Here is a 24318-nt window from a genome sequence, read left to right as displayed (position 1 = left end):
AGAGACCCCATGAATGTGCCGACTGGGCTTGGGAGCCAGTGAGCAGGGCAGGCTCCTCTCCGCCGGCACACTGACATGGGCCTGTGGGACAAGGGCTCAAAGTACCTGGACGCTCCCAATTTTTGTGAATTATCCTGATCTTAAAACATTGACTTATGTTTTTGAACAACAGCTCGTTGTGTTTAGGAGCCCTTCACACCCTTGCCCCGAGCGCCCCACGGGCTAAGCAGGCATGAGTGGGGTTGAAGGGAGTCATGATCACTGCAGTCTGCCACGATCACTGCAGTCTGCCACAGTGGCTTTGACGAGGGCACCAGCCCATGCTGTAGCACAGGGCCGGCCCATGGGAACCTCCATCATGTTTCGGGTTACTCCTAGGGTCCCTTTGTCTGTATGAACCTGACTCCTATGCCTGCACCCTCCCAGACAGGACACCTGATCCCTTTTCTGCTCATATAGAGCAGCTGCCCCCAAGAAGAGCAACCCCTCCCCCACTGTTGATTAAAACCTAGTGCTGACAGAGCCTAGCTTGCCTGAGTGTTTATTAGAAAGGGCGAGGTAGCAAGTGGCTAAGCTGATAATCCTGGTGAAGCTGATCAGCCCAGGCAGGGGGGAGACAAGCAGCTGCCTGCAGGGAAGTGGAGACCCCAGCCTGTCCCTTGCCTGGGGTGCTGACACAGTAGGAGAAGCAGATCTGAGGCATGCCAGGGAGGTTACCAGGAGAGCACATATACCCACTAGCTTGAAAACCCTTCTGGAGTGCTCATCCCGTTCTGAGCACCAGGCTTACATGAGGGTCAGCTGTGACGCCTGCTCTCCTTCATGTATGGGCAGAGGACCCGCAGCCCTGACAGGGCAAGGGACTGGCAGGTGATTCCAAAACCAAGGCCTCCTGCCCTTTGGGATAGAGCATGATCATGCTGTTGGGAGCATCCTGGGAGCCCTGAGGCAAGGCACCAGAGAACCGCCTGGAAACTTCTCCAGCTGCACTGAGCATGGCCGCCACTCTGCTGAGTCGCGAAGGACAGGTGACAACATGCCTCTGCCTGTCACTGATAGAGGTGCTGGCTTCTCCAAATTGTCCCAAACGCAAGTCCTGTGGGATCATCCCGGACTCGGCTTGCCCTCTGGCCCGCTGCACCGCCAGTAAGATGCCTGGTTTGCTGCGCTGTCAATAAAATAACTCCTGCAGCTCCAGCACACTTGGATGTGTCTGGAAAGGAAATTGGTGCTTGCTCAGTGGAAAAGCACGGACTGAAATTGGGGAAGATATGTGGTCTTCTAACACCCCCAAAAGAGAAGAGTAATTTCCCCTTCCTCGGACAGATAGGAACATCAGAGCCCTTTAAAAAATCATTTCTGAAATTAAATCATTGAAAGAGACCTGCCGGATGTGCGAAGATTATTTGTATTCCATTCTTGGGGCCAAGGAGCAAATCAACTACAGAATATGTTTTGAAATTCCTTTTTTAAATGAATGTGGTCAGTAAAAATGCAGAGTTATCAGCAGGACATGAAATCTCCTATTGCAAGATGAGGAAAATCCCATAATATAATTCAAACCCCATGAAACGGGTCTGAAAGCAAATAGCAGCTTCATACAGGTTGAGGTGCTGATGAAATGGAAAATGCACTTCACACATTTTGCACACGCAAATTGCATCAGTCGGAGTATTTTTTGCAAAGAATGAAGCACTTCCTCCCTTTGCTTTTATTGTCTGAGGGTGGGGGGTTGGGGGCAGGGAAGCCACTCTGGCACCTCTGCCTTCGCTCTAGAGAGCTTGTGAGTGAAGGGGTCTGCAGGTTGCTGAATGAGCTACATTAGGCCTACCTTAGGCCAAGCGTGTGCCCAAGCAAGCCTGGGGCCCTGTGCTTCCAGCTAATTCCTCATTGTGGGAGAGCCATGCATCCAGATAGGCCCTAGATCTAGGCAGCCACGTCCGGGTCCACATCCTCTCTGTGTGCTGGACACTGTTGACAAGAGGTCACCCCCAGATTCTGAGCAGCCCCTTCAGCTAAGGACCTTTTTTTTTTTTTTCTTGTATTTGCTGGGACATGTTGAGTCTGTGCTGATAGGGAGGTAGGGAGGGAGGGGCAGCACCCAAAGATGTCTGGACTGTAGCAGCCAGAGGGCTCATGCTCAGGATGCGAGTCCCATGGGAAGCCAGGGCAGAGAACATAGCTGCTCTGGGAAGGAAGGTTCTAGAGTGCATGGTGGCCTCCAGGCTGCAGAAGGTGTAGAGCCCCTGCCTTCTACCCATTCCCTTCACTGTCACTATGCCCTGTCTAGGCTCCTCCTACATTCTGGACTCTGCTCCCAAGTTCAGCCATAGCCTATCACTGAGGTCACAGGTCTCCATCCTCAGACCGCCTGAGACCTCATCTGCCTGTGGAAGGTCGGGAGGGTACTCCCCCTGAGGCTCTGGAAGCCTCTCCTCATACCTGGAGGGTGCCAAATGTCCCGAATTCATTTTCTGTTTCCTAAACACCAGGAACTTGAGAACACAGAGGTCAAAGGCAGGCCCCCTACTTATGGGCTCAGTTGGTTCTGGGCCACTGTGTTTGGTTTGTCTAATTGGCCAAGGTCATACCTGAGTGCCTCTCTGGAATTAGTATTCTGTGCATTGCCATACAAAGTCAGTCCCAGCCTTGGTGTCAGAAAAGCTATAGATGGCAGAGAATAGCTAGTGAGCTGCCCTTCCACCCCACTCAGCCCAGCACACAGTGACCAGGAGGTGGACAACATAAGGACTTATGGAAGTGGGCCCTGCCACTGCACTATCCCTACACTCAGCCTCCAAGGCCTGGCTTAGGCAGTGGCAGTGCAAATACTGACGACGGCCCTGCCCAGTGCCCCCACCCCACTGTTGCCCCACTGCAAATGCGCTCCGTGTAACTGTGGCCATCTGCCCACTCAGTTTACTGACTGTGCATCCTGACAGCAGCGAGTGCCTCACCCAGTTCACACAGAAGGGACTGCCACTTGGAGAGCCAGGCTCCTCTTGCACACCCTTCCCTTCCGAGCCCCGCCCTCCCCCTCTGCTTCAGGGGAAAGGCAATATCAGCTCCAGCCGGACTACTGCCCGGACATAGGGAGATCCCTGTGAGGCAGCCTGCCGGCCCCAGGCCCCAACTCCCTGCCTACTCCTACTGGAATACACAGCTCCAAGACAGGATGTGCACTTGCTTAGGGCAGCGTGTACCAGACTCAGCCATAGCAGCCGAGATGCATCCGAAATTGCCAGCACTTTTTTTTAATTGCCTTTTCAATCACAGTGGAAATTTCACTGATTTGCATGAATATTCCAGCGGCAGGTCCGCTGACTGCTGTCACGGTGCCTCCTTCCCACTGGCTGCCTGTGCTCAGTCCCTCACAGGAAATCAAACTTCCCAGAGCCCCTTCTCTGCTGTGGCAGTAGGAGGCAGTGGCTGAACTTGCAAACTAGAGGAAGGTTTTCCCTTCGCGTAAGCCAGTTTTGGTCAAGGCTTGTATGCCAGCCCTGGCCTGCTCAGGGCCGGAAATGGCTCAGCAGCTTCCCATGGCTCACCCGTGAGAGACTTCCTCCTAAAATGGGGTCTCCTTGGCCTCCTTCTCTCCAGGAAGACCAATCCATGAAAAAACCTGCCGTTTCAGAGATGACTCTCAAGCCCACATCTCCACCCCTCTCTTTGTTTTTGACTCCTTCATATTGGGTAAAAGCTCCAAGTAGGAACTGTGCACTTTGGCAATGAGACGTTTTAATTGCATCTTAAAATAGACTTGCAATAAAGAACATTAAACTGTGACTAACCAATTGTATTTAAGGAAGCCCTTAGCATAGCCAGGGATGGACAAACTGAGAGCGTCTGCCCACTCCTGGCCAGAGTTCGGTGAGAATGCCTGGCACCTCCTGGCCTCCCAGGGAGTTGAGCCCAGCTGTGCAGGGCAGGTCTGTCCAGGCCACAAAAACAATGAGTAAGGTTGGTACTCGAGTAGGTAGATTTATTGCTTGAGAACCTCTTGCTTCCACCGCCAAGACAGAGGGAACCACCAGGGCTCTGTCTTGCAAGGTTCAAAGAGAAGCCAGCTGCTCCAGGAGGATTTCGGGTGACTGGCAGGTCGCGAGCCCCTCACGACAGAGGACGCTGCTCTGTGTCATTAGAGATGCTGATAGGCACCGGCCCTGCCCTTTCAGCACCCGCCCTGCAGCAGGCTCTGGGGGCATGAGCGATTGGGAAGCCCAGGTGCCAATTCATGAGCTACACTCATTTCCTAGTGAAGAAGAGGTCAGGCCAGGCCTCCTGCCCAGGGGTCAGACTCATCTCTGCCAGTCAGCAAAGATGGACACAGCCTTTGCCATTCAGTCACCTGCCTACTCACCAGTGACCTGACTTCTGGCTTCTGTTTTTGTAGAGGGAGGATGGGGGAGGCAAGTCAACAAGTGTGCAGTGAACAGTTGCTTGCTCTGCATTTCCAAGTGGGGACGTGAGGCCTCAGGGATGCGGCAGATGTGTCCTGGGTGTGTCTAGAGGTGCAGCAGAAGCACCCGGCCCTCCCAGTGGCTCCAGGAGTCATCCCTAGTGCAAAGTATTGGGATTCCTTGATGAAACCTCTACTTCTAGCTCCTTCACCACTGTTAAGAGTCAATAATTTAGCTCCTGAGTGGAGAGAAGACCTGAGCCCAGATGGCCGAGGGCTGCAATCCTGGGACAATCCCAGGACCTTAGCCTTGGGAGCTAGTGGGGACCTGGGGGGCCAAGGCCACACGGAGCTTCAGGGCACAGGTGGTAAGGGCCGAGGTGACATGTGAAATCTGTTACCGCTTCCTCTTTTGCTTAATTACCGGCATGGCAGTTGCAGAGTTGAAATGCAGCTTAAAAAGCCTTTGTGAGTAATTAGTGTCAAAAATACAAGATCTACAAAGCCATAAACTCACAGCTTGGTGATATTACCAAGTACTAATTAAAAAAGAAAAAAGAAAATTCCCTTTCATGATCAGATTTTCAGTCCTGCCAAAGATGAAAAAGAAGGCAATTTGCAGATGATACCAGCACCAAAGGGGTGAGCAGGGATGTTGGCACAAAGATGGTGGCAGAAATGTGAGGATGGGGAACTGTGGGAATTTCATCAGACTTCAGCCTGGAATACCTTCAGTCTCCAAACCCCAGAATCCTGACTTGAGGAAGTCAGCTCACAGGTGCAGTGGATAGTGCAAATGGAGGTCCCCAAGGAAACAGAGCTCCTGTTGGTGGGATAGGCTGGGAACCTACTCCCCAAACCCTCGATGCACCTCAGTCACTCTCTGTATGGGGACTGGCTTCCAGTCTACAGTCCCTGTGGGCCCAGGGCCTCCCCCACTTTGGACTCCATCTTGGAAGTGTGCCTGTGGACAACCTAGGCTGGGTCTCCCTATTTCTCTCAACCCCTACCTTGGGTCAAGTAAGAAATAGAAATCAAGCAACCATCAATGCCCCTGAGTTGCAAATGGGAGAAAACAGGGTTCATATCATGTGGCACGCTGCCTACTCTATTCTTCCAGTGCTTTGGGGTGAGGCTAAGACAAGATGGCATGGACTGCTTGTCACATGTGCCCGAGAAGTCAGGGCAGGCCCAAGAAGAGCTGGGCATCAGCCAGTAAGCTCCTGTGACTGCAGATACTGAACTGGGGAACACTTCAGGTGATATTTCTCAGGAGTCTCTCCCTGTCATCAGAGCTGCCGATGAGGGCCAGACGCTGCCACGTGGGCCAGAGGTTTATGTCAGTGATTCCAGCCAGTTTGCAGCCACATCAACAGACCTGTAGCTCCTACAGTCAGCCCCTCCTCTGACTGGTACACACTACTTTGCACTCATGCTTCCAGGACTGGCCCACAGCATCTCTGTACCCAGATCTAGCACAGATCATGTCCAGTAGGGGTAACAGAGGAAGCAGCTTGGGCCAAGCAGGGAGAGGCTTCCTTGCTCTGCCAGCCAGGTGCTTAGAGCAGAGAAATGAGACTGCATGTGTGAGGCGCTTGGCCCTAAGGAACTCTCAGCTACTGAGTTGCCCTATGGAGATTCGTGGTGCTGCTGCTCAGAAAAACAGATGTGTGTTCAACCTGATGTGGACTGTGTGCAGGTGTTTCCCACAAGACACGGGAGGCTCCCCGGAGGTGGCTTAGAGCTGGGGTCACAGGGTGAGCAGAGGGCATTTCCAGCAGCAGGACAGCATGCCATATTCAGGACACAGATGTGCGGGGAATGAGGGAAGTGTGAGCAGTTGGTTGCAGGGGTGGGAGATGGGGTAGGGGCAGAGTTGGGGTGTAGGCACTCTGGACCCCTGGTCGCACGCTATCCTGAGATAGCCCTCCAGTTTTGATCTTTTACAAGGTTGTTTAGGGTAGTCTGTATTTTTTGTGTATCTGTATTAATTTTAAGCTTAGCTTATCAACTTCTGTGATAATAGCCTACTAGGATTTGGATTGGGTGACACTGGGCCTATAGGTCACTCAGGAGAGGTGCCCCTTTGACAGCACCAAATCTCAGCCCTGAACACTTCTTTTTGGCTCAGACTTCAGGGTACAGGTGTCTTGGTTTTCTGTCAAATTTATTTCATATTTTTAAAAAATATTTATTTGGCCCTCCCTGGTGGCGCAGCGAGTTAAAGCACAGCACTGAGAATCTAAAGCTGCTTCTGCATGAGTTTGATCCCTGCCTGTCCTGGAGGTGACTACATGGTGCGGCAGACTTCTCCAGGCCCACCCTCTTCCCCCCTCAGCAGTGTACTTCCTCCGTCTACCTGTTCTGTTCCCCACTTTGTCTCTGGTGAAGCCTCTCACCACCCCTGAGCCTCTGGCCTGTACCCCAGTTCTGTATGCTCAAATAAATAAATCTTTAAAAATATATTTATTTGTTTGTTTGTTTGTTTTGTTTGTTTATGCATACAGAACTGGGGTACAGGACAGCGGTGCAGGGACGGTGAGAGGCTTCACCAGAGACAGAGTGGGGAGCAGAACAGGCAGGTCAACGAAGTACACTGCTGAGGGGAGCAGCAGGCTGGTCAGGAGAGGTCTGTTGTGCCATGTGGGTCACCTCCGGGGCAGGTGGGGATCGAACTCATGCAGAAGTGGCTTTAGCTTCTCAGTGCTGTGCTTTAACCCGCTGCGCCACCAGGGAGGGCCCATATTTTATATTTTGAGGCCATTAAAAAAGGTATGTTTTACTTTTAATCTCTTCCTAACTAGTATATATGAACATTTTTGTATATTGATCTCTTATTTTGCAGCCTTGCTAACACTATGCATTAATTGTAGTAACTGTTTAATTTACTGTTTTCTCTTCAATATAATGATACTTTTCTTTCTGGGCTAGAACAAAGTTGAATAAAAATGGTTGAGCACAGAATCCTCTTGCTCCTGACCCGAGGGGAGTTCACCTTAAGCTCAACTGCCCTGTCAGTTGAAAGGATTACTCCTCTAACCCTCGGTGGGAACTGGGGGTAGGGCGGGGCAGTGCACACCAGGTTTGGGCAGATGCTTTTTCTGCATCTATTGAGATGATTGTGTGGTTTTTCTTTACTTGTTAACATGCTGACATGATTACCGTGGCTGATTTTTTTTAAGCCTATCGATATTCTTTTCTATTTTTTTTTAAATATAATAGTTTATTTTTATCATTTTGTGCCTTTTTCCACCTCAGTTGTAATCCCCATGGGCTTCCCATCACCAAATCACCTGTGTGCCATCACCAAAGACAAGTGCATTTCCCTCCCCCCACTGTTTTTGATCCCATTCTCCACTCCACCCCCATAAAATGTCTCTGGTATATAGCTGTTCATTATTATTGCTTTTTTTTCACCTGGTCCGTTATACTTCTGCTATGAGTGAAACCATCTGGGATTTTTCCTTTTCTTTCTGGCTTATTTCACTAAGAATGATCTTTTCCAGCTCCATCCATGTTGCTGAAAAAGGCATGTGCTTATTTTTTTGGTTGCTGAGTAATATTTCATTTGTGTATATGTACCACATCTTTTGAATCCAGTCATTACTGTGGCTGATTTTTAATGGCAAACCAGCCCTTCTCTCCTAACATAGACCCCACCTGTTGTAATGTGTTATTCTTGTATTAGTGAGCATATATTGCTTAACATTTTGTTTATAGCTATGCTTCGTAGGTTTATTTTCTGTTTTGTTTTTCCTCATAATTTCACTGTCTGATTCATTAACACTGGACTTATAGAATGACTTGAAAGTGTGCCTCTCCTTCAATTTTCTTAGAGTTGATATCAAGCTGGTGTTATTTTTTAGGTATTTAGGTAGAGTTCACCAAGGAGTTCATCTAGCCTTGGTTTTTTTGTGAGATGTTTTCCTTATATATTCAATTTCTTTATAGATAGAGGATACTTATGCTATCTTTTCCTCTTGTGGTGAGTTTGGTAGTTTGTGTCTTTCAAATAAGTTGTTCTTTTTCCTGAATCATCAAATACATTGGCATGAAGTGTTTTGTAGTATTGACCTCTTAACACCCTTAAGATTTGTAGCGCTGTTCCCGCCCCCATTCCTGATATTAGTACCTTGTGTCTTCTCTTTTTTATTCTTAATCAGATGTGTATCAATTTTATTAGTCTTTTGAAAGAACAGCTTTGATCTGCTTGGGTGTTTAGTTGGTTTTTGCTTTTACTTTTCTGGGTTTTATTTCACCGATTTTTGCTTTCATTGCATCATTTCTTCTGACTACTTGAAGTCTAAGTTGTTCTTTTTACTTTGGCTTATTAAGATAGGAACTATGGTCATTGGTTTGAGAACTTTCTTTTTTTCTAATGCACATGTTAAGTGCTATCCATTTTCTGCACTGTTCTGCTTTGGGGGTATTCCACAAATCTGATGTTTTGTTTCTATCTTTGTTCAATTAAAATTACTTATTTCCCTTTTGATTTCTTCTTTGACCAGTAAGCTTCTTAAAGTGTGTTATTTAGTCTTTAAATATTTTGAAATTTTCCAGATGTCTTTCTGTCATTAGCTTCTGACTTAATCTCATTGTGGTCAGAGAACATACTCTGTATGACATGAATTCTTTTCAAGGTATTGACATTTCTTTCAGCTGCAGAAGCTTGTCTATCTTGGTAAACATTGTGTGTGCTTGAAAATATTTTTTATTCTGCTTTAGTGTCACCTAGATCAAGTTCTCTCATAGTATTGTCAAATCTTGCAGATATTTTGTTTTTTTCTATCAATTAAGAAGAGATAGTAATTGAAATCTTGGCTTTGTGAGTTTATCTAGTCTCTTTTGCATCTCTGCTGATTTTTAATTCAAGCATACATCAATCCCTTTATTACTATGAAATGGACTTTACCCCTGGTAATATTCTGTGTTCTGAAATTCACTTTGTCTGATATTAACATAGTCACTCCAACTTTTGGCTTTGTTAGTAGTACTTAATTTTTTCATCTTTTCACTTTTAATCTACTTGTGTCTTCATGCTTAAAATGTGTTTCTTACAAGTAGTATAAAAGCTGAGCCTTGCTTTCATATCTCATCTAGTAGTCTGCCTTTTTCACTGGGGTCTTCAGACCATGTACAGTTAAGTCGCTCAAAACTTTAATAACCTTTAAACTTCTCTTTCTTTTTTATTTGTCTTTTGTTCTTTTTCTTTCTATCTTCTTTTGGGTTGCTTAATTCTTTTAGTAAACCCATATATTTCCCTTTTTTTTTCTTATTAGCTATAACTCTGCCCCATTGTTTTACAGATTGATTTTATACATCTTATCATAGTCAGCCTTAAGATTATATCATGCCATCTATATGTCTCACACTGCCTCCCAGTTCTCTCCTTCCTGCCTTAGTCCTCTTCTTGTTATACATCTTATTTATGCACATATAATAAACCCTATAATAACCTGTTTTATTTTTGTTTAAGTTGTCCCTTTATTTTAAGATATTTAAGTAATAGTTTAAAATTTCACCTATCTGTTCATGCAGCTACCACGTTATCTCTCATTGAAGGATTGAGGGTTTCTTCATCCTTTTATCGAGGCCCATATTTCCTTCTTCAACTTCCTTCTGTCTAAAGAACTTCCTTCAACTATTCTTAATAGTGCCAGTCAGCTGGTGATGAATTTTTTTCACCCCTTTCATGTCTATAAAGAAGTCTCCTTTTTAAGAAGATATTTTTACTGGCTACAGTCTTATAATCTAAGTTATCTATGTTGTTGTTCAGTATTTTGCAGCTGTTGTCCCATCATCACCTAACTTTCATTGTTTTCAGCGAGAAATCTACTGTCTTCATGTCTTCGTACCTGGTGCTCATGTTTCTTAATCTCACTGCTTTTTTTTTTTAAGATATATTTATTTGTGCATACAGGACTGGGGTACAGGCATGAGGTGCAGGGACGGTGAGAGGATTCACCAGGGACAGAATGGGAAGCAGAACAAGCAGATTGTGGAAGTACATTGCTGAGGGGAGCAGTGGGCGGTCAGGAGAGGTCTGCCACACCATGTGGTCACCTCTGGGGCAGATGGGGATCGAACTCATGCGGAAGTGGCTTTAGCTTCTTCGTGCTGTGCTTTAACCCACTGTGCCACAGGGAGGGCCATGTATCTCACTGCTTTTAAGATTGTTATAGTTCTTACTGGCTTTAAGTAATTGATTATGATGTGTTTTCATGTAATTTTCTTCAGATTCTTTGTGTGTGTGTGTGTGTGTGTGTGTGTGCTTTTGGTTCATTGAACTTCCTGGAGCTATTGGTCTATAGTTTCCATTAATTTCAAAAGTTTAAGCCATTGTTTCCCCAGTTATATGTTTTCTGTCCTGTTACCCATCACTGAATAAGCAGTTTCTGAAGCCCTGAAATTTGACAGATGTGCTTAGGTCCTCTCTTCAGGTTTTCATCTGCAGCTCCAATTATCACAGGTTTGGTGGGGCAAGTATCTGCTCAAGCTCATTCACATGGTTGGGACAGCATCAGCTTTTCATGGGTAGTAGGCCAGAGGCCCTCTTCACTTCCTGGCCTTGTGGTCAGTTCACAGTGTGGTTGCTCACTCCATGGAAACTCTCAGAACCAGAGAGCCCCAACAAGAAAGAAGTCAGGCTACTGTAATGAAATGTCAGGATGGCACCCTGTCACATTTGCCATAGTTTATTAGAAATAAGTCACACTTTTTAGACGATGTGCTAATCAGTATCAGTACTGGATTTGTTTCAATTGATTGATTCTTCTCTTCACTCTGGTTTTTCTTTTCATATTTTCCTGATTATTTTGCACACTGGGTCATCATTGATGGCTGCCAGATATTGTGAAATTTACTTTCTTGGGTACTGGATATTTTGTATTCCTTTGTTTATTTTTAGGCTTTGTTCAGGAGCAGTTACTTGGGAACAGTTCAGCCCTTTTAGGTCATGGTTGAGGATTTGTGGCAGGGCTAGAGCAGTATGGTGTTTAGGGACCCTTCTGCCTGTTTCCTGAAGTGAGACCATACAAGTGCTCTGCTTCATGCCCCCACAACAGTTTTTCTGATGTGCCTGGAGATTCACTGTATGAATCTCACACACTGTGAAAATGCATTTTCTAATCCTAGCAGGCGTCTTCTGGTCTTGGGTGGTTTTCTTATACTTATGTGCTGATCAGCACTTTGCCCAATCTTCTCTAGACGTGGCTCTTCTCTCAGGGAACTCTTCCTGAACCACCTTGGCTTCCCCAAACTCAGCTTTTCCAGGGTCCCCCTCCCTCAACAGTGCCCAGAAAATCTCTCAAGAGAGTAAATGGATCCATCACAAGTCACATTTCCCATCTCAGATACCACTGCCCTCAATCCTCACATATCCGGGCTGGAAACCCCCATTTCATCTCTTACAGTTCATTTTTCTGGTTGTTTTAGATGGGTAGATAAATCTGTCCCTCTAAATCCATCTTGGTTGGAAAACTGCCCAACATTTTGACATGAGTTTTCATCTGAATCCACCAACAGCCCTCTGTGGTGGGACCCCTTGTCCCCACTTTACCTTGAGGAAACTTCAGCTCAGAGAGGAAGGATGTAATATTCATAAAATGAATAAAGGCCATGAGACCTGAACCCAGCTCTCATGACTCTGGCTACTGCCATTCCCTGCACCAACCACTCACATCACTCCAAGATGATGTCTGGTTGTGGTGATGGGAGGGGAGAGGTTTCTTGTCATCTCTTACTCTCTTATCATTGCACCTGAGGGCTGGACAGGAAAAGTCACTGGCCCATTTGACAGATGAGATAGCTAAGGCTTTTCTAGGTACTGGTGCCAGGGCCACAGGAGGAACTGGCTCTTCAGAGTTTTTTCTGTGGCTCTTTACAATTAGCACTCTGGCCCCTGAGAAGTGTGGGTGAGAGGCAGCCCTGCCCAGTAGCAGCCCCCACTGGACACTTAGCCAACCCTAATTGGCTTGCCACCTTCCTCCCTGCCCCTGGGATGCTGGTGTTTCCTGCCCTCAGTGCCTTCCCCATCCTACATGCCATTGCCTTCTCACCCTCCCGTGGCCTCCTTTCCCTCTCCAGGTTCTCTCGGCTTGTGGTAGAACAGGGCCTAGCCCCATACAGGTGAGCTGTTGGGCTTGAACACCCACCTGTGATGGGTGAAATCACTGGAAGTGACCGCTCTGATCCTCACCGCCCCACGTGAGCCCTCCTTCCCTCTCTAGTGAGGCCACGGGAGCAGCTGTGTGTGGATCTAAAATGGAGCACCCGTGGAAGAGATGGAGAGCTGTATAAATAGAATAATAATAATAATTGTGGGTTTGAGATTTATCTGCAACTGTTAGGGGCCTGGCCTTGCCTTCCCCACAAATCACTCGTGAGGGAAAAGGTCACCCCTAGCGGGGACGGTAAATTCCAATAATGCTGGTATAATTAGAACATGCAGTATTTAGATGTTTCTCAGTACAATTAAGCGGGGGATAATTGGGTGAGCTATTTTCCCCCCATGCTGGACATGCTTTTTTGCCAGCTTCCGTTCTTTGGAACTTCATGCCGGGACATTTGTTCTCAGCCTTCTGTCCAAGTTGTCCTGACCCACTTGCTGCCAAGTCCCCCTGTTCTCTTGCAGCAGTATTTGCCTGGCCCTCCTTTGGGTTCACCTGCGCTAGGCATCAAGGACCCAGGGAAGAGTACAAAACGGGAGGGTGAGCAATAAATGCTACTGGTAATGAACAGAGTAATAATTTGGCACCAAGAGACATGCAGGTGCTCTGGAAAGGCCCCAGAGTGTGGCATTACAAAGGGCTTTGGGAGAGCCACATTCTGCCTGAGCCAATAGGATGAACTGTAGAGTAGGAATGATCAACCACTGAAGTGGCTAGGATGAGCTGGGCAGGCACAGCAGTGACTGGGTGATCAATGTGGGCTGGGACAGGGTCTTCAAGGCAGTGGGAATCAGTGAAGCCAAGCTTGGGAGAGAGCAGCCAGTATGGGCTGTGAAGGCAGCCAGGGAATCTGTAGCCAGTTCTAGAAGTACCCTAGGCAGACAGTTCACGTGGCGCTCAGGACTTGTGGTGGCCACTGTCGCTGTGTCCTTCCCCTCAGAGCGCATTGGCATGTGCAGTAGTTAGGAGAGCTGTGTAGTACTCAGGTGTGAAGTTAAGGCCTTGAGGGGGTTGGTGAAAGTGAAAGGGTTCTATGGAGCGCTGTGGTCTGACTGATGGTGTAGTCCACCACAGGAAATCCAGACGCGCCTGCACTCAGTTGCAGCCATCACCTCTGGCCATCAGGCTCCTGACCTCTAACCTAAGGCTAAGTTCATTGTCCCCCTGACATTTCTCTGCAAGACCGTGACAAAGTGGCCTGAAGAGTCCCTTCTCCAAAATTAAGCCTTTGAAGTTTTTTTTTAGGACTAAAAAGCAGCCCCTGAGGCAGCAGCTCCAGAGGCAGCAGGAATGGTTCATGCAGTGGGGTCACTCATGTCCTGACGTGGATGTGGTTACTCAAGCTGTGTGCTCAAGCAAAACTGCGTAGGCCATTCACACATACACTCCAGCATGCTCACATTTGTGCACATGCGCACAGCAGTCACACCAGTGCCTGTGAGAACTGAGGCTAGTGGGCAAAAGTGACCCTGTCATTTTCTCATTTGATGTTATACTAAGTACCTGAGATTCTAAACTCATGGGAAGCTGGGAAAAGAGTGTATTAGTACTCTGTACTGTTTTTGCACCTCCCATCAGAATTATTTCAAAATAAAAACTTTTAAAAAGACAAGACATTTTTAAAAAGGCAGTCTTCCAGCTGACAGGAACCACAGCCAGGCACCCACCATTACCTGACCAGTGTGACCTGGAGGCTCAGGCGTGGCCCAGTGCATTGAGGGAAGGACTCACCTCGCCCTCAAGGGGCTTACAGTCAACTGAGGAGCAAACATAGAGTCTGAGCCCCACCTCCCCACTCACCTGAGTGCCATCTCCCACTCTGACATTTTGTTTCCAGAGATGACAGCACCATAGCCAGATGATAGCACCAAGCCCAGATTTTCCACGTCATCAGACTCCCAGCCAGGCTGAGTTCTGGCCGTGTCCCACGGGCTCTGAGCCCCTTGAGACAAGGTGGGCAGGCGGTCCCTTCCCTTGCAAGTCTGCCAGGAGAGCCTTGGCAGCCACGGCCCCCGTCTCCCTCCCTTCCTTCCATGTGTGGCTCCAGCTAGGCAGCAAGCGCTAGGGCTCCCTGGTGGCAGGGTGGCCCTTGCCTGGTCTGAGTTCACTGCTGGTCCGTCTCAGCTTAGCCCCTCTCTGACCTCTGCTCTGTGAGCCAGTGTCTTCACTGAGTTGTCTACTTATAAATTCTTTTCTCCTGAGAGGTCACACTGTCCTGGGCCCATCAATGTGGAAGCTGCAAACTGTCCCGTGCTCATTCCCTCACTTGCCTACCCAATCCCCAGGCCACAGCACTCACCTTCACTAGCTAGAGCCCTTGGCCTGGCGCCCACTGTCCTGACCTCCCCCCCATGGGATTCTGTGGCACTGGTGGGCTAGCCACCTTTGAAGTGCATCTCCCACTCACAGTGACACAGGAGGAGCCTCTGCCCAGCAGGGAGCCCCATAGTCTCAGCAAGGCCTTCCCCAGGCAGGGGACCTGCCACAGATTACATAGATGGAACTCCTCCTGGTCAGAAATGTAATATGCAGTCGGAGTAAAAAGTCTGGAAAATGAAGACATCCACAATGAACCACTGTTAATTTTAGCTCTCTCATGCTATTACCATCTCAATGAATTTTCTAACAGCCTTCTTTCCCTCCATGTATAAAAATGTGCGTGTGTGGTAGAGAGTGAATGTGCAGGTGAGTGTGTGCGTATGTACAGCCACAGTGCATACTCACAGGGCTTTTTCCAGCAGAAGTTCAAGGTGATGTGTTGACTGACGTGACTGAGCCGCTCTCCCCAGATCAGCCTGTGAGCGCATGAAAGCACTTGGAATGTGTCAGATTCTCAGCTTGAGAAACCTAGACAGGTGTTTGAAGATGGAAGCACTTTGATTTTCTCACCGCCTAATCAAGACAGATTCTCTGTCCCTGAGCTCTGGGAGAGATGTCAGCATATAGCCCAGGTCGTATAGCCCCGAGTCCCTGGGGACTCAGACATGGTGGAAGGCCGGTCCCTGTGCAGCAGAAGGGCCTGAGGCCAGAACCCTTGCTTCCCAGCCAGCGCTAACCTTGCTCACCTGTTGCACAGTTCCTGTGGCCAGGGGCCTTTATGAACTCAATCTCCAGTCTCCTCAGCCTCACCCCAGAGAACTCCCATGTGTGTGCCCAGGTCACACAGCTTCTAGGTGTCAACCCAAGTAGCTCTGACTGGCTTCAGAGCCCAGAATGTTGCTGTGGCACCAGGCAAGGGGCCTGCCTGCCTAGATGGAGGAACAGGAGCAGTTGTTGGGTAGGTAGGTTAAGTCTGATGATGACTGTTTACCCCAGAAGGCCTGTGGCGTTCAGAGGCCAGAAACAGAGCAGGCCTCGGTGTGGGCCGGCTAGTAGTGACAGCCCTGCATTTCCACTCCCAGCCCATCCCTGAGCAGAGGTGAGTGGGCCTGGCTGCCCCAGCCTGTGGCTGTCTTGTCCCCATAAAAGGGCCTTTCACTGTGTAAATATCGCTCACTTGATGAGATCCAAGTCATCCATTTTCATTTTATTTTATGCATTGCACTATGGGGGGATCACATCCAAATTCCTTCCTGTTCCTAGATTCTGACATTTTTCTTCCTTGTTTAAGTTTATTTGTTTTACATTTAAATCCATGATACATTTTGACTTAAATTTTGTATAAGGTGTCAAATTTAAGTCAGAATTCTTTTTACTTTTTAAACCAGGACATCCACCTGTTGCAGCACCATTTCTGGAAAAAGCTGCCTGCAGTTGGGTGTGTTTTGGTCACCTCCAAGGCACTGAGGACGCTGCCCCCACTGGCCCCACTCTGATATGCATACCAGACAATCTTTCCAGGGCTCCTGACTTCCCAGCCCCTCCTTGCCACACTCCGTGTATCTGTTTGTCACCCCAGAAGGAAAGGGACTCAGAGAAGACTGAGTCAGGATGTTTGGGCTTCACAGGAAACAGGGCTGCCTGGAGCTGTGTCCAATTAGGTGTTTCTTGCCACAGATCTGAACATGAAATTTTCATGCCACTCTGAGAATACCACCAATCATCCTGGCCCCCCGGGTCTCTAGTAGCCAGAGGGAGTTTCTCAGGAAGCCAGCAAGGGTGCAGAGAACAGGCCAGGTCATGCCCTCTAGCTGCTCTGTCCTGTGTGCCTCCCTCCTCCTGCTGGCCACCACAAACTCAGGTCTGTCCTGAGAATAGAGCAGAGGCAAGCCAACCACGCCTGCCCTAGAAGAGCTAGCTGTGGATAGGTAGCAATTGGAGAACCCCAGAAGTGAGTGGAATGTGCCTGGTGCCAGCAGCCTCCCATGCGCTGCGCCCTGTTCTCAGTGCCGGGACAGTCGGGACAGAGCAGGCCTGCGGGTCTCAGTCTAGAAGCTGGAGCTGGACTTGGAGGTGCAGTGCTCTCTCAGAGGGTGACCTGCAAACATTTTTTCCCAGCCTGTAGCTCTCTTGTCCTCATAAAGAGTCTTCTGCGGTGCAAGCATCACTCGTTTGATGAGATCCATGTTATACCATTTTCATTTTACTTTGTGGATTGTGCTATTGGTGTCCAATCTAAATTCCTCACCTGCCCCTAGATTCTGAAATAGTTCTTGTGTGTTTGTTTACATTTAAGCCCATGATACATTCTGACTTAAATTTTACATAAGGTGTCAGATTTAAGTCAGAATTCTTTTTTTTCTTTTAACTGGCGCACCCACCTGCTACGGCACCATTGTTGGAATAGGCGGCAGTGGGGTGTGTTTGGTGGCCACAAGGCGTTGGCACTCTCTAGCCTGGCCCTGGAACTGGTGTCGGCCTCGGCCAGACTTGTACCTCACCATCTGTACCACGAGGTGGCCACGTGTGCTCTGGTCCTGGTTTGCTGACGTTTTTAGTCATAGACGGGTGTTGAATTTTGTCAAAAGCTCTTTGTGCAGCAACTGATGGATCATACGACTTTTCTTTAGCCTCTGAATTTTCCATGTGATTATTTGGCTTGTCACCTAGAAGTTGTCATGCTGTGATTTTTCATGTAAAAGATGTGTGTGCATGTTGCTCATGTATTCCTGGAGTAAATTTACTAATAATTGTTGAAGACTTTTTTCGATTGAAGTTCATGAGAGATATTAGTCTGTATTTTGTTTCTTTTTTTTTTTCTCTATAATTTCAGAATCAAGTTAATACATTGTGGGAAAGAACTTCTTGTCTTTTGCTTTCTGGAGGGAATTATGTAAAATTAGTAATTAATTCTTGTTTAACTGTTTGATAAAATTATCCAGGGAAGCCACCTGGTACTAGAGATTTCTTTTTGCAGAATTTTTAAATTATAAATTCAATTTCTTTAATGGTTATAGGGCTATTCATGTTATCTATTTCATCTTAGCTAAGTTTTGGTACTTTGTGATTTTCAGGCAATTGGTCCAATTCTTCTGAGTTCTCTAATACATGAGCCTCAAGTGGTTTGGGTAGCATTTTCTTGATATTCTTCTAATACCGCCAGGATCTACTATAATATTCCCTGTTTTGTTTCTGACATTAATATCTTTCCTCTTTTATCTGTTAGTTTTGCTAGAGGTTTGCCCATTCTAGTGCCATTTTTCAAAGGGCCAGCCTTTTGTTGTCCTAATTCTCTTTGTTTTCAGCTTTTACTCCTGCTCTAATCTTTATTATTTCCTGCCTTCAGTGTGCTTGGGGTTTATTTTGCCTTTTCTCTCATTTCTTGAGCTGGAGCAGAGCTCGCTGACCTGAGTTCTCCCTGGCTTCAGACATGAGCGCCCAGCGCCATCCCTCTCTGCCCCACCCCAGATGGGCCCATCAGGACTTGGTGCGGTTCCATTTCTCTCAGTTCTGTTTATGTTTTGAGGCTCCCTCCTTTTATAAGCGTGCTGTTTAATTTCCACCTTTCATGATTTTCCTGTTGTCTTTCTCTCCTTAAGCTCTGCCCCCATGTCCTCTCAGGTTCCCTACCCTTTTGTTTTTTTGACCTTTGCTTTACTTTCAGCCACCACAAGAATCTGTGTTTGGACTCTGGCAACAGCCACTCCTCTAGAAGCCACAGGGACATGAGCACGAGGTCACAGCACCAGCATGTCATTAAACATTCAGATGGCACTCAGTGTCTTAGGAGACTAGGCTTTATACTCTGAGTGCTTAATCATTTTATTTTATTATTTGTTGTTACTTTGAATCAGGACTTGGGATTTCCTACCTTGACTTGGGATTTCCTACCTTGACATGGATTTGATCTGTTTTCCTTTACTGTTTCCTTATTTCCGGAATGTTCAGTGCCCTTAGGAAAAGGCAGTTTTACACATACGAGGAGTTGTTCTCACTTGGTGCCTCGTCTGCCGGCCACCCCCTGAAGTTGGGGTCACATGAGGGGAAACCTGCTCAAGGGAAAGGACGTCTGTCTCTCCTCCTCAGGCCTTCTTAGCTGGAATGGCTCCCCGCTTAGGGCATTGCTGCTGATGGAGCATCACAAGTGCTACTTCACACCATCCTGCTGGTTGGGACCCTGAGAAGCTGGAGGGGAACTAGACTGCAGTAATAAACCCCCTTGGAGCCAGCACCCTGTGAGCCCAGCAACTGTCTCCAGTAGTGCTTTCTGACTGACTGCAGAGGCAGACTGGGTGAGGCCCACCTGATGCAGAAACCAGTGCTGTTCCCATATATGATGCCTGGTGCCTCACATGTCCATGCTCCCCCCGCTGCTACTACATGGACACAACTGTGGTGGCCAACCTTTGTTGTCAGCTGCTCTGCTGTCTCAGGGGAGGAAGCTGAGGTGACGCTGGGCTGGGGTCTGTGGCCAACAGGTCTTCATTATGGCTGCAAGTCTCGCTTCCTACAGGGTGCCTGCAGGCCACACTGCTGCCTGTTGCTCCCAGATGTCGGAGGGGAGCAGAGACAGCACAGGCAGCCCCATAAATATTTCCAGCCACAGCCAACATGTCTTACTGGGCAATTTGCTTTTTAAAAAATTGTGGTCTAATTTTAAGTGAACAGCCCCTAATTAGAGTGATTTACAAGGTACCTGGGGACTGGGTGGCATTTGAACATGGCAGAGCGTTGAGCAGAGATGGATGGTACAGCATAATCCAGTGGTGCGTTCTGATAACACAGTTGCTGCGCTGAGTCTGCGCAGAGAAGCCTGTTGACACACACACCCCAGCAGACAACGGGAAGTGTGGCCAGGAGGAGGGACTAGGACTCTGGGGAGGGACGGCAGGGCCCCTACAGGGTGGCAGCTGGGCCATAGAGGCTGCAGTTTGCAGACACTTGGGCTCTAGATTTGGGTGAGACAGTTTCCCTGGTGACCTCACACACACACTGCTCCCGCCCAGCCCCGCCCAGCCCCAGAACACCAGGGCATCGAGCTCCAAGTAGGTGCCTTATGAGTGCTGACCAGTGGGCTGAGGGAGCCAGAGATGGGCTGGAGTTCATGCAGAGCAAGACTGAATAGCATCAACAATGGTTAGGGCCCCACGGCCTTCAGGCAGGGAACCCTGTCTTTAAGACGGAACTGGCTGAAGACCACTCCTAGGTGAGCAGAGGAGACCTGGCCAGAAGATCTGGGCTCCGTGCAATCTGGAGGAGGACGGGGCTCAGGGCTGCCCAGACCCGCTGAGCCAAGAGAACAAATCTCAGATCTGCTGTGCTGCCGCCCCAGCCTGTGTTGGACCCTGCCATCTACTTCCCCCTCCCCACAGCTGTAGAAGAATCAGCCCCTCTGACATTTAAGGGGGGGAGAATCAGAATCAAGAGCAAAGGCAGAAATGAAAGAATTTTCTTGGTAAAAGGTCAGAATGGTTTCTCTTATTTTTGTTTAAAAACGGTTTGTCTTGAACTATGACAAGGCTAAATGTATTAACAGGCAGGGGAACAGGCTGCCCAGAGGCAGGGCTGGCCCAGTGAGGCAGCAAACAAGGTCCGTGGCAGCCCAGACGCTGGGTTAGATGCCTGAGCGCCAGGCTCCAAAGGCCACTGGGCGGGTCCGGGTCTGGGGTCAGGAGTCGGGCAGGCGGGCATGGAGCTGTGTTCCTGGATTCTGAGAGGAGCCCGAGAGGCGCATGGGACCTGGCCGTGTAGGGCACTCTCTCCATGCGGTGGGTGCTGTGTGGGGGCTGCTGCCAGGCGGGGGGGTGGGGGGGTTTGTACCTGTCAGGCCAGGCCAAAGCCCACTCCCGTACAAGGTGAGTCATGCACCAGGTGGAGTGAACTGCCAGTCCTGTACTGGGGGACAGCAGCACCCTGCAGCTCTTGAGGGAGCGGTAGCCCCCACCAGCCTGCTGGACAGAAGAGAGCTTTTTATTAGCAGTTTTACTGATATAACTCACATGCCACGCAGCCACCCACTACATGGCCGTGGTGCCGTTCAGCTCTTCCTCATGCTGTCAGAGCCGTGCAGCCACCTAACTTCACTTTCATCACCCCAGAGAGGCCCCTACCCCTTAGCAGTCACTCCAGACATCCTCCCGAACCCCTAGCCCCTGACGACCATGCACCTGCTTTCTCTCTACATAAACTCGTCTGTCCTTCTGGACACTTCCTATGTGAGGAATCACACAGTTGCCGTGTTTTCTGTACCACTTGGCATGTTTTGGGGATTCACCCATGTGGTAGCTTTGTCTGAACTTCCTTTTTCCATTGGAGGGGCACATTCTGCAATACTGTCATCCAGCAGTGACTGTTTCCTTCGGGACTGTGGATGTGGCTGCCGTGGGCATCCACATAGGGCTCTCGTGTGGACAGGCATTTCGCTTCTCCAGGACACATGCTAGAAGTGGAACTGCTGGGTCATGTGTTCAGCATTTTGAGGCGTCACCAGACTTGCCCCCCATGCTGCACATTTTACACCCCGCCAGCCTGCACCAGTCTCCCTTGCCACATCCTCACTGATCCTTCCTGGCTGTGACCATGTCTGCAGCTGGGAGATGGCATCTCAGCAAGGGCCTGAGTCGTGTCAAGCATCTTTCCATGTGCACCAGGGCCATCAGAATACCTTCCCTAGAGAAATGGCCACTCACCCATGTCCTTTACCCACTTTGTGATTGAGTTGTTTGCTCTTCCTTATGCTGTTATCAAGCTGTGGGTGTGTTCTGACCATGGCCTTCATTGGCTTGCAAGGAGGAGAATCCACCAGGTCCCATCTTCCAGGATTCCAAAACATGGAGAACTGGCCATTCCACCCACTGGAACTGGCCTTGCCACACACAGGAGACCCAAGAAATGGCATCACCTGCTAGGAGGTGCCTGCAGGTGCCCAGCCTTTCTGAGGGACAGGGATAGCCTCATCCCTCTCTGACTGGGACAGCAGAGCCCAGGCCCTGACCAGGGCAGCCCTCCTGGGCTCCTAGGTGTCTTGCTCTGGGCAGGGTGGGGGGAATAGGGTGTGGGGGTAGCAATCACCCAGAGACGCCCCACTAAACTCACACGCTCTCCCATGTCTCTCGCTGCAGGCCACAGGACCCTCCGGCGCCAAGATGCAGCTGCTGGAGACAGAGTTCTCACGTACTGTGCAGGAGCTCATCGAGCTGCACCTGTTGCACCAGGACAGCATCCCTGCCTTCCTCAGTGCTCTCACCCTTGACCTCTTCAGCCGCCAGACTGTGACCTAGCCTGAACCACGGACCTGACCAGCAGCCCTCGGCCTCTGCAGGTGGGAGCAGGCCCTGGCAGCAGGTTGTGGAGTTTGTCCCCACAGGTCCCAGCCATACCTGCACCTCCCACCCTGCCCACTAGCAGCACGCCCAGCCTCTCTGCCCACATGCTGCCCACTGCCTGGATGGGGCAGTGCCTTTATGTGATTGGGACCCTTGAGCTCCAGAGACCCCTCAACTTCCCGGGCAGCAGCATCCCATGCACAGAACCCCTGTGGGCACTCCTCCAGTCAGCAGGGGTTAAGCTGCTCGGGACATCCTGCCACAATGTGCCCCTACCCCTGGGCTCCTGTGTTCACTCCTGCCCTGCCAGCAAAGGGCCTCCAGCTCCTCACCCTTCATCCTGGAAAATGGGCCGGGTGTCCTGACAGGCAGTACTGTGTGGGGCCTACTCCTGTCCCCTCCCTGAGGTATCTCTACCCACAAACCAGTCAAGCCCAGTTGTGCCCAGAAGCCTAACCAGAGGGCCTGGGGCTGCCAGCCAAGGTCTCTGGCTCCTTATGAAATAAAAGTTCCTCCTCAGCCACCCCACCCAGTTCGCTGTGTGTGTGTCTGAACCCCCAGCTGGGAGGCGCCCTCTGCTGATGCTCAGTCTGGCCCAGGGCAGCTCCTGGACTCCAGGGACGCAGGCTCGGCAGCCTGGGAACAGCGCAAGCAGCTGCTCAAGGTGTTCCCTGCACACCCACAGAGTGAGCCCGGTGCAGCTCTGCTCAGAGGGAAGGTGACGCCCTGACAGCCTCAGGTGCCAGCTGGGCGGGCAGCTCTGGGTGCTCTGCTGGGTGACTGCAACAAGTGCCAGCTGGGCCCTCATGGTGGTGAGTCTTCTGAACCCAGCTGTTGCTTCCACAGTCACATCTTCTCCTGCATTCTGTCACCTCAGGACCACTGTCATCTTCATGGTCATATGGTGTGTGGTTTTCGGGGTCCTAGGAGTTCGTGTCCCCCAAGCCCCCAGCATCTTGTGCTGAAGATGAGGTTCATGGTTCAGCCTGGACATGAGGGTCATGAAGGGCTCCAGCCAGGGCTGGGGCCTCAGGGGAGCATGGGCGGAAGGTCCTGCCGTTGGTACCTGGGGCTGGAGATAAGCGCTGCCTCATTCACATGCAGCTCAACTCCGCTGTCGCCAGTCATGGGGAAAATGTGGCGTGACGTCAGCAGCCTGCGTGCGGGCCCGCAGCTCCCGCGAGCTTGGTCATCAGCGCAGTGTGCTCAGCAAGCTGCTATCTGAGCCCAGCAGCGGCCGTGCGAGCAGCCACAGGGCAGAGTCTTGCCAGGCAACTCTGTGGCACGGCTGCCCAAGGTCATCGCCAGAGGAGAAAGGTGGGATGGGGGCAGGACTGGGTCCACCTGCTCCCTGGAGCCAGAGCCCTGGGGAGTGTGGCCTGAGCGTGCTGTGTGTCACCCCCAGGTACTGACCTGGGAGGCTAGGGCCCCACCCCCACCCCACCCTCATCTACCTCTCCCAGAGAAGCAGAAGGCTTGAGACTCATGTGTTCTGGTCAGGACCGCTGGGCCCCTATCTAGGACCATGAAGTGTGCCCTGGCAGGCCCCAGACCCTGGGGACCCTTGCAAGGTTAGCAGTGCATCCACTGTGCTCTCCTGCTGAGTACCCCTGACTGGTTTGAGCAGGCCTCTGCCATCCCTGCCTCAGAGATGACAGCACTGAGGTTTGGCTTCCTGGAGCCACACGCCCTTGAGAACTGACACTCTGGGGTTCCCTCTACCCCTCAGATGAACCCCAGTTCTCTCACCCATGGACTTGGGGGCCCCAATGCCAGTGTGGGGGGTGGAGACCCCTCTACCATACTTCATCTTCACCATCAGTGAGATGCAGTAGCACTCGCCTGTGGGGAGGCTCTTGCCACATTCCAGGAGATGGGGCCTCCAGCGCAGAGCGGAACCCCTATGAGCCCGTTCTGCGCCTCCTGAAACCCGCAGGGCAGAGCGGGCGGTGCTCCGGATCTTGGCTCTGTTTGTCTAGGGTGTGCTGGGTCCTGCTGTCTCCACTCAGGAGTTCAAAGCTGCAGCAGTGGTTGTCTCACCTTTGTGGGAGGAAATGTCCCCACAGACATGCGTGGGGCCCCATGCTGGGAGAATGGGGAGTGGGGT

At 49.9% G+C, this 24318-nt stretch overlaps 1 protein-coding gene across 3 annotated transcripts in view; it reads left to right on the top strand.

Annotated features, from left to right (window-relative positions):
* MAD1L1 (MAD1 mitotic arrest deficient-like 1 (yeast)) overlaps positions 1-22734 on the top strand; it is a 321869-nt gene extending 299135 nt beyond the window's left edge. For all 3 annotated transcript variants that reach the window (XM_012729276.1, XM_004688054.2, XM_012729277.1), the window contains one exon: positions 22008-22734. In XM_012729276.1, coding sequence (XP_012584730.1) covers positions 22008-22166 — 159 coding nt within the window. In that variant the 3' untranslated portion in view covers positions 22167-22734. The remainder of the gene's footprint in view (positions 1-22007) is intronic.
* The last annotated feature ends 1584 nt before the right edge of the window (positions 22735-24318 follow it).

This window comes from Condylura cristata, unplaced genomic scaffold (assembly GCF_000260355.1).
Source record: "Condylura cristata isolate star-nosed mole 26May11 unplaced genomic scaffold, ConCri1.0 scaffold00024, whole genome shotgun sequence".
Classification (NCBI taxonomy): Eukaryota; Metazoa; Chordata; class Mammalia; order Eulipotyphla; family Talpidae; genus Condylura; species Condylura cristata.
The sequence above is the reverse complement of the archived record's forward strand: the minus strand, read 5'-3'. Positions and strand labels throughout refer to the sequence as shown.